This window comes from Thunnus maccoyii, chromosome 18 (genome assembly GCF_910596095.1).
Source record: "Thunnus maccoyii chromosome 18, fThuMac1.1, whole genome shotgun sequence".
NCBI lineage: Eukaryota > Metazoa > Chordata > Actinopteri > Scombriformes > Scombridae > Thunnus > Thunnus maccoyii.
Window position 1 is genome coordinate 2527498 of NC_056550.1, and position 15386 is coordinate 2542883.

Sequence of the window (15386 nt, forward strand, 5' to 3'; positions counted from 1 at the left end):
CGGCGGGGGCGCACCCGGTCCTCAGGAAAACGGACCGGACTGCGCTCACATAAGCATGAAGTGGCTCATGATGAAGCAGCAGATGAGGGAGCCTGGGCCACAGAGGAGGAGGACGGAGGGGGAGCTGCTGCTCCAGCCCTGCAGGCAGCTCCGGGAGCTCCAAGTGCCGGAGAGGAGCTGCTGGCCGTCATGAGGACCTTCCTGGAGGGACAGCAGAGAAGAGAGGAGGGGTTTCTGGCAGAGCTCAGAGGACTACGGGCTTCGATGCCAACCCTGCAACAAGGACAGCCAGTGGCAGAGCAGAGGCCGGTAGCACCTAGCCCAGCGCCCGACAGAGCCACATCGCCATCTGAGGAGTCGACAATGAGCCTAAGGCTGGACTTACCGACACCAGCCCCTCGGCCACGCCGCAGTTCACCTATGGAGGGATCAAGGGACAGGGTGAGCAGCAGAGCGGAATCCCCTAGGCCTGAGAGCAGACCCTATGGCGACCCCAAGATCCCACAGTACCTGGCAGGAGAGGACATTGAAAATTACCTGCTTCGCTTCGAGCGCATTGCCAGAACATGGAGCTGGCCAGAGTGTGAGTGGGCATGTCGCCTGGTGCCTCTACTCACCGGAAAGGCTCTTGAGGCCTACACGGCTATGGACGAGGAGAGGGCTCACTCTTACCTGGACCTGAGGGCGGCGCTCCTGACCAAGTTTGACATCTCGCCGGAGACGTATCGTCAGCAGTTCCGGTCCATGGCGTTGCCATCCGGGGAGAACCCATCAGAGACATACCACCGCTTAAAGGGTCTCTACCGACGATGGATTCGTCCGGTGCAGCACACAAAGGAGCAGATCGGTGAGCAGATCATTTTGAGCAGCTTCTACGTGTCTTCCCTGCAGACATCCGCACCTGGGTGAAGGAGCACGAGCCCACAGATGGACTAGCTGCGGCCAAGCTAGCGCAACAGTACATCAACGCACGAAGGGGAGGCCCAGCTTCATACCAAGGTGGTCCCGGTTGTCAGCCTTCTTCCCAGCCCAGACCAGCAGCCAGAGCCAACCCACATCTGCCAGGAGAATTCCGCCCTGCACCCAGCCAGCACAGTTCCAGTAAGGAGCTCATCTGCTTTTACTGTCAGCAGGCAGGCCACAAAGCTTCTCTATGCCCCATCAGAAAAGCTAAACTGAGTGGTGCATGCTACACTCCCCGCGCTGAGGATGGAAGGGCTGTGGGAAGGCGGCAGCGTTTTAAAGACATTACCATCAATGGTGAACCTGTGACTGCTCTGGTTGACTCGGGTAGCTTTCTGGCGCTGATCCGTAGGGATTTAGTGCCAATGGGCATTGTGGACTATAGCAGACAGGAGGACATTTTGTGCATGCACGGGGACAGCCATTCCTACCCTACTGCTGACCTGACTGTGGTGGTGGATGAGCAACCCTATTTGATGACTGTGGGGGTGGTGGAAAAGCTGCCTGTAGCTGCCATACTGGGATGGGACTTACCGGTGCTACTTGATGTGCTGCTGGATGTGGAGGCCAAAGACAGTGACGGGGTTAAGGGTTTGTCAGGTCAGGTGATCACCCGCGCCCAGGCCAGAGCGGGGGTGACGTCCAACCCATGGCAGAGAAAGGGACCAGATCCAGAACCCTTTTCAACCCTGGACAGCAGTTTGTTTGAGGGGGGCACAAAGGGCCCGAGGAAGTCTCACCGCCAGCAGCATTTTGAAAAGGGGCTTAAAACCAGGCAGCCAGACTGTAAAGAGGGACTAACAAAGGACATATGGAAGGTGCCTGGGGACATTGGGGCCTTGCAAAGGGAGGATGGGACTTGTAAGACATTGTTCACCAAAGCAGTTGGGGGGCTGGATATGGCAAAGGAGGGAAAAGAATGCTTTGTCATTGACAACGATGTCCTGTATGCACTGGCTGACGGGGTCAAGTGTCTCGTGGTTCCTGGGTCATGTCGACCAATGATAATGCACCTGGCACACACCCTGCCTTGGGCTGGTCATCTTGGTCGCAACAAAACCTATCTGCGCCTAGCCTCCAGATTCTATTGGCCCTCCATGTATACAGATGTCCAAACTTTCTGCAGAACCTGTCCCACCTGCCAGAAAACCTGCTATGTCCGCCAATCAGACCGTGCCTACCTCCAGCCTCTGCCCATTATCTCCACCCCTTTTAGGCGTATAGCCATGGACATTGTTGGCCCGTTGGTGCGAAGCAGTAGAGGGCATCAGTACATTCTAGTGGTCTGCGATTATGCCACAAGATTTCCTGAAGCCTTTCCCTTGTGCACTGTCACTGCCCCTGCTGTGCTGCGGTGTCTTGTCCAGCTGTTCTCCAGGGTTGGTGTTCCGGACGAGATCATAACAGACCAGGGGACAAACTTCACCTCCAGGCTCCTGCAGCTCTTCCATCGACAGTTGGGCATTGCAGCAATCAAGACCACCCCATACCACCCGCAGACTGATGGGTTGGTCGAACGGTTCAACCAAACCCTGAAGAAGATGCTGCAGAAGTTCGTCGCCGACACCGGACGGGACTGGGACCAGTGGTTGCCCTTCCTGTTGTTTGCCTACAGGGAAGTCCCTCAAGCTTCCACTGGTTTCTCCCCGTTTGAGCTACTATATGGCTGGGATGTCCAGGGGCCGCTGGACCTGCTGCTAAAGACCTGGGAGGCTCCTGCAACCAGCACCAGCGATCGTAGTGTGGTCCAGTTCGTGTTGGAGATGAGAGACCGGCTGGCAAAGTACCGAGATGAGGCTGAGGTCAACCTACGTGAGGCCCGGCAGATCCAGAAGGCATGGTATGACCGACAGGCCAGGCACAGAGAGTTTCAGCCTGGCCAGAAGGTCCTGCTCCTCCTGCCATCCTCCAACAGCAAATTACTGGCTAAGTGGCAGGGACCATACACAGTCCTCAGGAAGATGGGCCCTGTGACCTACGAGATCCACCACCCGGACAAGAAAAAGGCAAAGCAGATCTACCACGTCAACTTATTGAAGGAGTGGAAGGAGGCTCCAGTTCAGGTTCCCGTGGCATCCCTGTTGGTGACGGAGGTGGGCTGCGAAGGGGAGGAGGAGTCTACCCTAGCTGACCTCAACCAGTCTGCTGAACCTGCTCTTGACCATCTCTCTGTCAGCCAGTGCAGCCAGCTGAGCCAGGTGTTCCAGCGAGTCTCCAAGCTGTTCGCTGCTAACCCAGGGAAGACTTACCTGGTGGAGCACGAAGAAGGAGTTGAGGTCCTTCTTGGGCTTGGCTGGCTGGTACAGGAGATTTGTCCCGCAGTTCGCCACCGTCGCTGCTCCTCTGACAGCTCTGACAGCGAAGGACCAGAGGAACCCGGTCTCCTGGAATGAGGACTGCGAGACCGCATTCCAAACCCTCAAGGCCTGCTTGTGCTCTTCTCCAGTGCTGAGGAGTCCCGACTTCAGCCAGCGGTTCTTGGTCCAGACTGACGCCTCTGCCGTGGGACTGGGGGCAGTCCTGGCCCAGGGTGATCCTGGGGAAGAACAACCGGTGCTGTACCTGAGCCGCAAGCTGCTGCCCCGTGAAACCAGGTACTCCACTGTGGAGAAGGAGGGCCTGGCCATAAAATGGGCCCTGGAGAGTCAGAGATACTACCTGCTGGGGAGGGAATTTGACTTAGAGACCGACCATCGCGATCTGATCTGGATGAACTCCATGAAAGATCATAACAGCCGTCTCACCCACTGGTACCTCTCCCTCCAGCCTTTCCAGTTCCAGATCAGACATCGAGCTGGCAAGACCAATGTTGTGGCAGATTATCTCTCCAGGTTGCCGCACATCGCCAACCTTGGGGAGGAGGGGGATAATGTGATGGGGCGCCCGTGAACGCTCCGTCATGCCCTAACCGGCGTGCGTTTCTCTCTCTCTTGGCCGGAGAGAGAGCGCCGGTGCCGGGAGCGCACAGCACGCAGCGTTCCCACTGTTCCTGTGAAAACTGTTCCTTGCAGGCCCGCACTTGTGTCCCGCGGTCCTGCACTCCCACAAACTTTTACCCACTGTCCGAACTCTTTTCTGCACGCTAGGCGTTCGAGGGTGCACACTCGGCGCTGACGCGACACACACACACACACACACACACATACACTTACCTGCTGCTGCTGCCTCTGGTTGCCTCCGGGCATGGGCCAAACTGAGGCACTTCCTGGACACACTATAAATAGCGCTTGGTGGTGCACTTAAGAGGGTCAGGTGACCATGGACTATACCATCGACATTGTATGAACTGATATTTTATGATTTATTTTGGTTTGGGGGTATTTGGGCCATCGCTGTATGGAGGGCGATTAGTGCCATTTTTCCTGTATGCAAAATATATCATTGATTTTTGAAATTATGTTTGTTGTGTTGTCAAATTTGATTGTAGGATGCTATAATTTGGTAATTGGTTTGCCCGGGGGAGGGGCTAAGAATATATAAGGGGGAGCTCTGCTCATTCAGGTTGGTTGGGTTTTTGGTCGTGGCTAAGTAACAATGTGGGTGACAAACTGCCAGTGTGAAACCTGTCGTGTAAATACTTTTTTTTGTTATTAGGGTTTTTTTCCACTCCTGCACTGTAAATATTTTTGCCACTCTTGTTTGGGGGAACTTGGTGTGAATAAAAAATCACCACGCTGAAGTTTCTCGTCGTCTGAGCCATCATTGAAAGCGAACCCACGACATGCACCAAGATTTCTGGCTTGGTTTGTGGTTTTTAACATTATTGATTGAAGCTGAGCGCTGACTTTTAATCGCTCTTCCTTGGCTCCAGAAACAATTACTTCACATTCATCACTGTTTAATTGAAGAAAATTCTAGCTCATCCAATCGTTGATTTGTTCAGTGCACTTACTCAGTGCTTGTACTGGACAATAGTCCCCTGGTGATAATAGTTATGTGAGGTACTGTGATCAAAGAACCCTATTTTAACCGTGCAGAAGTAATGACCAGCACACAGCAGTAGGTCTTGGGTGTGCAGACTATGTGGGCGTCTCCATCTTCTATTTTGGTTCATGAAGGCGAATATAGATCGAAGGGTGTGGTGATTAACAACTACACTGTCTGCCAATCACATCAGTGTTTCAAAGCTCTGAAACTGAAACAACTGAGCCAGTCACAGTGAAACATTACAATAATAGCTCAACAAATAGAAAGAGGCTTTAATAGAAATGAAGTTTATAGACTTATGAACAAAGTTTGGGAACCAAAGACCACGCCTTGTACGCATCCCATTTCCGCACCACAGGGTATCTAGACACACCACATCCGCTCCTCTCCCCTTTGTCTCAGCTTGCAAGTCCCTCCCACCCGACCCCTCCGCTAACTTTTCTCTCTTCTCTGCTTGAACACAGGAACAGGGGGCTTCGTATAGATGCCAGACCATCGAGACAGCACCCCCACCCTGAGTCTCAACCCCCTTGTTCCCACTTACCTCCCTGACGTCGACACCTCCCCTCCTTACATCTATCACTCTCTTATCCACTCCCTCCTTCCCCTCTTTCCCGCCTGCTCTTCTTTCTCCCCCCTCATCCCACGACCTCGACCCTCACCCCCTCATCCTCACACCCCCGACCCTCTCCCTTCCCCCATCCATCATTCCCTCTCCCATCATCCTTCTAACTATCCTTCCTCCTTTTCACCCTGCTCTTCCACCGCCCTCCCAATAAACCATTAAATCCATATTCTAGAAGGAGTGGTCTTGGTTAGTGAAAATCATCTTGTTGTTTGGAAGTGTTGTGATCTGAATGCACAGTGACAGTTTGCACCGTAATGCACTTCAAGAATAAACCCTGACACACCAAAAACATGAAAATACAACAAAGTTGGAGAGAGGGCAGTGAATGAGGACTTTTTATCCAATGTTTCCTGCATAAACAGGAAGAATAGCTGAGTTAGATTTATAAATGACGGGATCTGTGTGTAGAAGTGTGTGTGATTATTAAACAGTGGACAGCTGTGCATAATGGCACTGTGCTCTGATGCTGATCCACACTGTTGATGCAGATTTCAACTCATCTACTTTTTGGAGACTGTTTCATTAAAATGATTTATAAAATATTATTTACATTTTGAGCATTATTCAGTTGTTGCTGCACAAATATTAATAAACAATAATAAATACATTAATATTAATATTTATTTATATAGCATATTTCAGACATAAGGGAAAACACAATGTGCTTTACATGACGATTAAGAAGAAAATAAAGAGAAAACACAAGAATAGAGAAGAGGAAGGGTGGAGAAAGAAATAAAATAATGATAATAAAATTAATAACAATAATGATAGTGATGATGACAATACTAACAGTAATGGAAATAGTTATAATGATAGTAGCCATTCACAAAAACCATACAGGAAAACTTACATCTACATCATTCAGATACAAAGGGTGTATTGCATATTATTGAAAGGCAACAAAGAAAATAAATGTTTAAGACCCTTTTTAAAAGAAATTACAAACAGTACTTTTTCTTTCCACCTTCCAATAAAGGTTTCAGTGATGTTACAGTCCCTATTTGGTGTGTCTAAAACATTTTAAAGTTCATCTGACGACAACTTTCTGCCTAGTAGACATACTGGAATTCCTGGACTTTAGAAGGATTTTTAAAAAAAATTGAAAAAATAAATTACCAGCCTGTTCTCATTCCCACGGCGTCAAATACCGACACTCCTTGTTGAAATTACAACCCATAACACTGAATGCGTGTATGCATTTGTGTACGTGCATGGCTGCAAACCTGATAGCATTTAGCATGAAAACAAACAACAGTAAATGCACATGGAGTGTTAACACTTCTTTTCGTCGCCACTTTCCTGTCATACACAATAGGCAACAGTGAGTTTAAGAGCAGGTCAAACACATAGAGAGCACAACACAGGCAGCAACAACAAGCACAAATCCTCCATCGTCAACTGAGTACTTATGTGACATATGACTCTGCCAGGTTGTAGTGGTGAATTAAAGGATGGGTAGGAAGGGTTTGTCTGTTGTCTTTTCATCTTTTCACTTTTTCTGTCTCCCTTGATGCATCTTGCGTCTCTCCTTCGCTTCTGTTTCCTCTCTCCTCTCCTCCTATAAAAAGCCCCTGTTTTATAAATCTGAGCTGCTATAGTTCAGTGCAGAGGGTTCATACACTTTAACATCCGTTCGGAGCCATTTCATTTTCCATTTTGGTGCCCTCAGCCTGAGGGTACTGATCTTTTCATTGTATTTAATAACAATTGTGATCATTTTATATTGTATTTTAAATGTAACTGTGTCATGCCTTCAACATGATATAGTCAATTAATAGCTTAACATTTACTCTACCCCCATTACCTGGTTTTAATCATATTTGGCACATGATATGAAATCTGATTATTTATATCCTTGTGTGATTCTAACACTATGCAGGTTAATGATTATGTGCAGCATTGTGTTTGACCCCTCAACATCATAGACAGTCTGTCATTTCTGTAGTGAGCTGCAGGTGTTATCAGTATTGCGCATGTTCTATGATCCAATATCTATTTTAGTTATTCATTACACAACTTACAGTGCACACTTTAGCTGTTCAAATTAATGAAGCAATATGTTTGATAGCTGTGGTAGTGCTACCAAAAATAGGCCCTATATGTTTTTGGTAGTACCTTGTAGTAGCTCAACATCCTTCTGATCATATTCTTCAGATACTGTATGTTATAAATCCATTATAATCATCCTGTTTTCCCATGCTGTATTTCTGGTATTTGGCTTTCTTGATCTAGTATGTACACACATCTATTGCATGTCAGTCCATCCTGGGAGAGGGATCCCTCCTCTGTTGCTCTTCTTGAGCTTGCTTTCTTCCATTTTTTCCCTGTTAATGGGTTGGTTTTTATAGGGAGTTTTTCTTCATTCAACTCGAGGGTGTAAGGACAAAGGTACAGACTGTGAAGCCCCCCTGACGCAAATTTGGGATTTGTGATATAGGGCTATACAAATAAATTGACTTGACTTGACAGTGACAATAGGTTTTCATGGTTTTTTACTATATTACAGGGCCAGAAGTATGAAGTCACTGCAATATGATAGTTGAACATGCCATTCCTTATCCAAGGCTGATGATCCGCTGCACTGTGATTTTTAGCTGCACAAGCTTCTTTCATAATCTACTGCACTCATATGAGAAAGATCCTTCTGTAGGGAAAGTAGTCTTACATTGATAGACCAGGGAAAACTCTAGCAGGGCCATTATTATTCTGGGATAGGTGAAAGAAAGGTGTGGCATAGTTTGAATTTGTAAACCAATCAGAATCATCAGTGGAATGAAATTAGCCTTATCCATGCTAAGCTGCTCCTATTCAATCAAGTGGCAACTATACAGCTCGAGGTTGAAACCCATGTGGAAGTCCCTTAAAGTGCCATTGATGTTTTTTTCCATCGTTTTTTTCCATCAAGTCATCTCACTTGCTAAATTCAGCCCCTATAATAAGTGTGCTGGCGGTCATTTTGGAAATTATTACTGTATTAATAAGATTGAAGACTTATAGTAGCTTTGATATCTGCCCTGTAGGCGTTGAGTTGGACTATTGTTGCAATATTTTACTTCGTTTAATGTTACTTGATTATGATATCTGCACTGTTAGAATAATTTAGCTAAAGCAGCTAATGTTAGTGCAAAGGCAGCACTCGGTGTTCCCAGTAAACTAGCGTTAGCTTGGGTCTGAGATAGCAGGGCGTGTTTCTAGGGCATGAAAGGCAACACCCCGCACTCCTTATTTGGAAGCTCCTGACTCCAAATGGAAAAGATGGTGCCGACAATAAGCTGCAACTCTGGGCTTCAAACCAGCTCCAATGCAAACCAATGAGTGATGTCACACCTCGCTACCTCCATCTTCATATACAGCCTGTGTATTCAATAGTGTCAGGAGGCTGTGGGAGGTAGGTTTTCTAATGAGTTTTCTAATGTTTCTAGTGCCTAATTAGCAACACAAGCTCTTGTTGATTTTCAACAAGTGTTTAGCGTGTTACCTGACACCCTGTCATTTTGGCCTCATTGAGAACAGTGAGGAAGAGGAAGGAAACTGAACACAATGGTCAGCCTGTGGGAGGCTTATTAGTGTCCACATTCAGAAGCTGCAGGGAAACTAGCCTGGTACCTCAAAACAATTTGTTATGTTGTGTTTTACTTTGGGTGATGTGTCCCAATCTCAATATGATACTGTCTAACAGTCGGACATATCTGAAAATGATTTGAAATTGTTTGGTTCTGGCGCTAAAAGGCACTTGCATAAGGAATTGACCTTTTATAGCAAGTGTTACGCAGATTTGGTGGAAAAAGGTTCTGCTCTTTGAGGGAGCTCTCAAAAGAATCTGAGCAGCAATGAGAATTCTGCTGCTCCAACAAAAATCATCTATGAACATTAAATCTTTATATTAGCTTTACTTAAATCAATTATACTGAAAGCTTATCACATACAGAGGGGTTTGGTGTGTTGAAGGGAGCTGCAGCAGCAAACAGCATTGGTATGAGCGTTTCACCAGAGTAATGGTGCAAAGTCAGGTTATAATGTCCATGCCTTACACATACCCGCTTCTCTAACCTTCAGGCCACCACTGCTGAAAGCCATTGTAGGTGAAGGGTTCCAGCACGGGGCTACAGGTTTCTTGAGCAAGGCAGGCCATCCTGTTGTTGTCACAGCTTTCCTCGCTGCCCGCGCCAAAGTACACCCCATCAGGAGAGTGTATGGATGGGTCCTCATCAAAGTAATTGTGTGGCCGCAACAGGACGCCGCCCCCGTTGCCCACAGTCACTGTGTTAGGGATGTCCTCGGCGTGAGGGATGTGGAGGAAGCCGGTGGTAACCCAGGCGACCAGGTCCTGGGGAGAATTAAGAAAAAAAGGATGGAGAGAGTATATAATAGTTACATTTCATTGAATTTTTATTTTTTAGGAAACCAAACCAAACCCTGGCCCCCATACACACCTCATTTTCAATACTTTCATTGTCTTCAATGTACTTGCTAAAGTCAACAGCTGGAGTCCACATGTCATTCTGATTGTACAGACTGCCGCAGCTCCGCTCCAAGTCCTTCTGCTTAGTGATGGCAACCTTATACCTGGGGATTGAGATTAAGTGAGATTACATGCAGAGGAAAGGACTAAACAATGATGATGAGATGCTGTTTAGAAACTAAAGCCATAGTAAAGAGTGGAATGCATGAAGTTGGATGCATTAATGGGTTGTTGATGAAACTCTGGTCTGTCATCCCCTCACAGGCAGCATGGGCTCTCACCTGGCCCAAGACATAGCCCTCTCCTCAGCCTGGCTCTCTGGAAGGTGGTCCCCGGTGAAGCTGTACACCTGCAGCTTGTAGGAGCGCTGGTTGCCCCAGCGGTTGGTCTGGTTGCTGGCAATGTGGAGGTAGCGAGGAGTCTTGGCACCGTAACGCAGAGCTGCCTCCTGTGTGAAGCCAAGTAAAGTATAAGACACATGAGAATGATCATATAGGTGGAAGTGACAAATTAAACTGTGGAAGGCTGACTACTCTAACCCCCCCGATTAGCTGAATGTATGTTATGGGAAGAAGTCATGTCAACTTATCACTTATGACAAACAAAACACACCTTTTTTTCCTCTTCATCACACAAAAAGGTTTCCTATTGGTTTATTTTTGGAAAAGTCTAGCTTTGGTATAGGCAAGTTGAATAATTATATTCTCTAAATATTAGAGATGTACCTTTGTTTTTTGTTTGTTTGTGCAATAGTATTAAAAAAAATGCATCTAACTTAACTGAATGGACAAATCACATTGTTTCCCTTACTGACTTAAGTAAAACTGGAGCTGATTAACAGTACATCTGCTTCCAGCTATTCAGCAATAAATGCAACATGGCACCTGTTCTGTTTGAAGTTGTTTCTCCACTATCCTAGGGATCATGGCGTAGCGTTCTGGCTTCCAGGGCAGTGAGACATTCACAAACTCCATGTCTTTGGTCTGGAATACATTCTTCACTCCTGGAGAAGGAACACGTTTTCACTTTACTTTCTGCAATCCTGGGTAGTTTATATATAAATATATTATATCTGTATCTATATCTATATCTATCTATATATACACATATATATGTATAAGTATATGTATGTGTGTGTGTGTGTGTGTGTGTATATATATATATATATATACACACACACATACATACATATATAAATGTGTCTCCACAATTTAGTTTACAAGCTGAGTGTACATTCCTGCTACACTCACCTAAAACATCAACATCCACTTTAAAGTTGATAAAATGGGTGTGGATATTTCCTGTGACATTTTCTGCCACTTGGTGACCGTATGGAAAACTGCCCTTCAGCATGAAAGAAGAGGCGATGTAGCCAGTGGCATGCACTTTGGCCTCCACTGAGCCGCTCTGATAAAAGATGAAATCCCACACATAGTCATAATTTCCTATAGCTGTGATTGTCCTGACCACTAAGGCACTGTTTACTAGTCCTCCATAACTGTTGTAGACCGCTTCTGAGAAATGCCTCCTTAGAGGTCGGCCGGTGTCATGCTCAAAGATGCAAATTGAGTTTTTGAGTTGCCGCGGAGCACCAGTGTCCATAAAGTGGAAAGTGTCTACGTAGGTAGCTGAATAAGGACAGTCAACCCCCCGGACCAACTCATAGGCACACCGACCAATTCCCATACTGCCATCAAGAAACTTGGTGAGCATAAGATTTGGGGTGGCAGACCCGTAGACCGACATGGCCTCTTGAACGCTTAGCTCATAGATGATTCTCTCCCCTTTAAAGCGAATGTCAAAAGCTCTCATGCCTGTAAGTACACTCAGTCCGAAAGAAAAGCTCCAGTCAAGGTAGACAACGTGGTTGTTTCTGACACTGAATCGCTTGCCTTGTACATAAAACTGCTGAGGTCCAATACCCGTGGGTTTCTGCTTAGGTTTGAGTGATGCGTAGTTTGGCCCAGGTTTGTAGATGACTTTTCTCACAATTCCTGCCTCATATTTCTCCTTCAGTTCTTTTATGCTGTCAAAGTACTGACCGTTATAAAGCACTTTAATCACACGCCAAGAAAAAACATTGATGCTTCGGTGGTTGATTAAGATTTCAAAGCCCACCGGGTGGATGAAGAAACCCTCCTCATTTCGACAAAGAGAAATCCACGACTGTCTGTCCCCTGACTTGACACCCCTGGGCATGCTGTCATAGTAAACTGGGTTTGCTAAATCATCTATACCAAAACTTTCTTTTAGAAGTGCGCTGACTGGTGTAAGCACTTCCCGCAGAAACCCTGTTACAAGAATTAGCTCCCCAAGGTACATCGGACGTGCAGTCAAAGGGATCTCCATTTTATACCTCTCAAAGGTAACATCACGGTGGTAGGTTGGGTTGGGGAGAGGACCCACTACATATTCCTTTATGTTGTTCGTAGTGGCATGAAAAACCACAGCAGTCGCCTCTCTTGCTGGTTTTGGCCCGTTGTTATCCAGATGGTGCAAAACAATCTGTTTCTTTGGCAGAGAGAGGTCAATCAAATACAGGTAGTCAAGAAAAGGAGGTACGATCGGGTTAAACGAGATATTCATCCCTGGGATCTTGGACATGTAGTCGCACACCTGAAGATACTCCTCAACCGAGAGGTCAGCAAAGACGTCACTGCGATCATTATGCACTGCAGGTTGGACCGGGTTTACCTGTTGAGCAGGGCACTTTGGAGTACGTTGGGTGTTGAGCCATATCAGGACACAGTTACCTATCAATGAGGCAACAACTGTAAGAACCAGTAGGCATTTCAGGACAATGCAAATTCCTTTAGAGACCATCTCTCCGCAGATGTGCAACAGGTATAGTTGAGGAGAAGATATAGTTCCAGTTTAAGAAGGCAGTGAAAAGGGGCGAGGCCCCTGATTTCAAAGACTGCTTTTACAACCTGACAGGTGTTTCTTGTGATAAGTGCAATAATGATGGAGTTGTGGTGATTACTGATTAGATAAATTGCTGCACTTTGGAGTGTGTTGGGTATACCAGGAGACAGTTACCTATTAATAAGGCAACAACTGTAAGAAGATGGCAACACGTATAGTTGAGAAGATATGGTGGCAGTTTAATAAGGCAGTGTGAAGAGGTGAGGCCACTGATTTCAAACATTGCTTTTACAACCTGATAGGTGTTTCTGGTGATAAGAGCAATAATGATGGAGTTGAAACATATGAGACAATTCATAAAAAGGTAGCAAGAACCCTGGCATTCAGGCAAATGAATGTGTGTAAGAAGTTGTTTCCAATTAATTTTCTGAATGTTTAAACAATAAGCTACAAGAGGCCATACTTTACGGCTTTTAGAAAGGCACTGACATCAAACTAGATTTACAAGTGGAAAGGGAAATGTTAGTCTCATCGGTTCACCACTTTGTTCAAGACTGAAATATCTCAACAAGTATTAAACAAATTGCCATGAAATTTGTACAGATATCATGGTCAACAGAGGATGAATCATGATGAGTTTAGTGGTTCCTTGACTTTTCATCAAACATCACCAGCAGGTTGACATTTGTGGTTTTAATAGAAATGTCTAGACAAGTATAAGATGGATTGCCATGAACTCTGTTAAAGATATTCAAGGTCTTCAGAGGATGATTCCTAAAAACTGTGGTGATGACTGGTCCTGACTTGCCACCATCACCGCCATCGCAACAAAGATGAAAATTTGGTCATCATTCATAGTTTGCAGACAATGTATCCAAATTACTTAAGTGATCCTCTAACTTTTCCTCAACTCCACCATGAGGTTCATTTTTGTGTAAAATATCACAGGATTGCAAAAGACTGCAATGAAATTTAGTGCAGACATTCATGCTCCACTCAGGATGAACTGTAATATATTTGGTGATCACCGGATTTTCATCCAGACCCACCATCCGCTCAAAATTTCAGTTTGTCCAAAAACTTGGGTTTACGACCAAATACCTTCAAAGCTATTGACATTCCCATCAGCCTCAGCTGTACTTTATGTTTAGTGTTGATTACAAAAATGATCATGCTTACACACTTAACAAAGACAGCGGCCATAATACATATTTACTGCTTGACACCAGCACGTTAACATTGTCATGAGCAACATTTACCTCAAGTCTGTGACTCTGTTACACAATGAGGTGGGTAAAGATGAATTAAACAGATGTAGGTTATTTAGGTGTGATAAGTTATATAAGAACTTTAATAATGATCTAATTTATGATCCTTATCCTAAAAAACTGATTGCATGTCATAAAAAAAGCTCAAAAGGGCAATAGACTTTTACCTGCCCACAGCACAATGCAACAATACACTATACAACAGTGAAGATTTCCAGATGTCGTCACAATACCTGCTGGATTGGTACATATTATGTAACCAAAGCATTATTAAAATGCAAAAGGTAATCAAATTGGAATGGAGCCCCAGTGGCCTGAGTGTTTTCACCTGATCTTCAGACCTGTCTTAACATAAATTCTACAAAAATGCCACTAGCACAGCAAGCGTTACCACAGTGTTAATACATTGGAGGCCTGCCCAGGTAAAGTAAATGAACTTCCTGCCAAGTACATGTTGGCTTTAAATTTTTTCAGATCTTGTGACGTGTGGAAGTTGGCTGGTTTTGCTGATAGGGTTTGTGATAATCAAGATGAATTGCTGTAATGAGAAAAGTATGTTAGGAAACCACACTGACCACAGTTCATCAAAGTCTAAACTGTGTGATCTGGGTAGAGATATGTTGGGTGAATATAAGCTAGAATAATTCATTGGGCAATACTTCAGGGTTTAAAAAAAGAAAAAAAACAGAGGAGACCCAGATGAAAATAAAGTTTATCTGAAGTGTCCATAATAAAAAATGAGAAAAATAACAACAGAAATCTGAAAAGCTCTATTGGGACATTTTGCACAAACTTAAAGACGGTCCCTAACTCCAGTTTGTCATTCTCCTGTTTACTAACACTAAAACTAACTTAAAACTAACGCTTGTACCAGTCAAATTTTATCCTGCACTGCACAATAAATCTGGTAGAAACGATTGATCATGTCCAAGTTATTCAGGATTAACTTAGTGGTTAAAATGGTCCACAACTCATATATTTATTTAATATTTTTTTAGCAGATATGTGTGCACATGTTGGCGAATTTTCACCATGAAGTCACACTGCATTATATACTAGCAGTTCATGTTTGCAGTGTAGCCATGGATGTACTTAATTTGATACTGAAGAAAAAGTCTCAATTTGATTATTATGAGGCAAGGCTTTAAGTCACCCTCCACTCAAAAATATTTTTTTCTTCTTGTTACTTCAGTTGGATATTTGAGCTTCACTGTGCAAAATGGTGTATGTGCTTAGTTTTTCTGTGCTCACTGAAAATCTAAGTTAAAGA

The 15386-nt window shown here is 45.0% G+C and overlaps 1 protein-coding gene across 1 annotated transcript; it reads right to left on the reverse strand.

Moving 5' to 3' along the window:
* Positions 1-8900: 8900 nt before the first annotated feature.
* Positions 8901-15335, reverse strand: LOC121883434 (membrane primary amine oxidase-like). The gene is made up of 5 exons (XM_042391702.1): positions 11234-15335; positions 10868-10986; positions 10265-10431; positions 9955-10087; positions 8901-9848 (listed from the first exon to the last, which is right to left on the reverse strand). The coding sequence occupies exons 1-5, from the start codon at positions 12804-12806 to the stop codon at positions 9567-9569; spliced, it is 2274 nt and encodes a 757-aa protein (XP_042247636.1). The 5' UTR covers positions 12807-15335; the 3' UTR covers positions 8901-9566.
* Positions 15336-15386: the final 51 nt, after the last annotated feature.

Excerpts from the sequence above, each read along its gene's own strand:
- LOC121883434 (XM_042391702.1), bottom strand. The coding sequence starts at position 12,806 with ATGGTCTCTAAAGGAATTTGCATTGTCCTGAAATGCCTACTGGTTCTT. Across the intron at positions 10,432-10,867 it reads AACAACTTCAAACAGAACAG|GAGGCAGCTCTGCGTTACGG; the intron begins GTGCCATGTTGC and ends GGCTTCACACAG. Across the intron at positions 10,088-10,264 it reads AGGGCTATGTCTTGGGCCAG|GTATAAGGTTGCCATCACTA; the intron begins GTGAGAGCCCAT and ends CTCAATCCCCAG.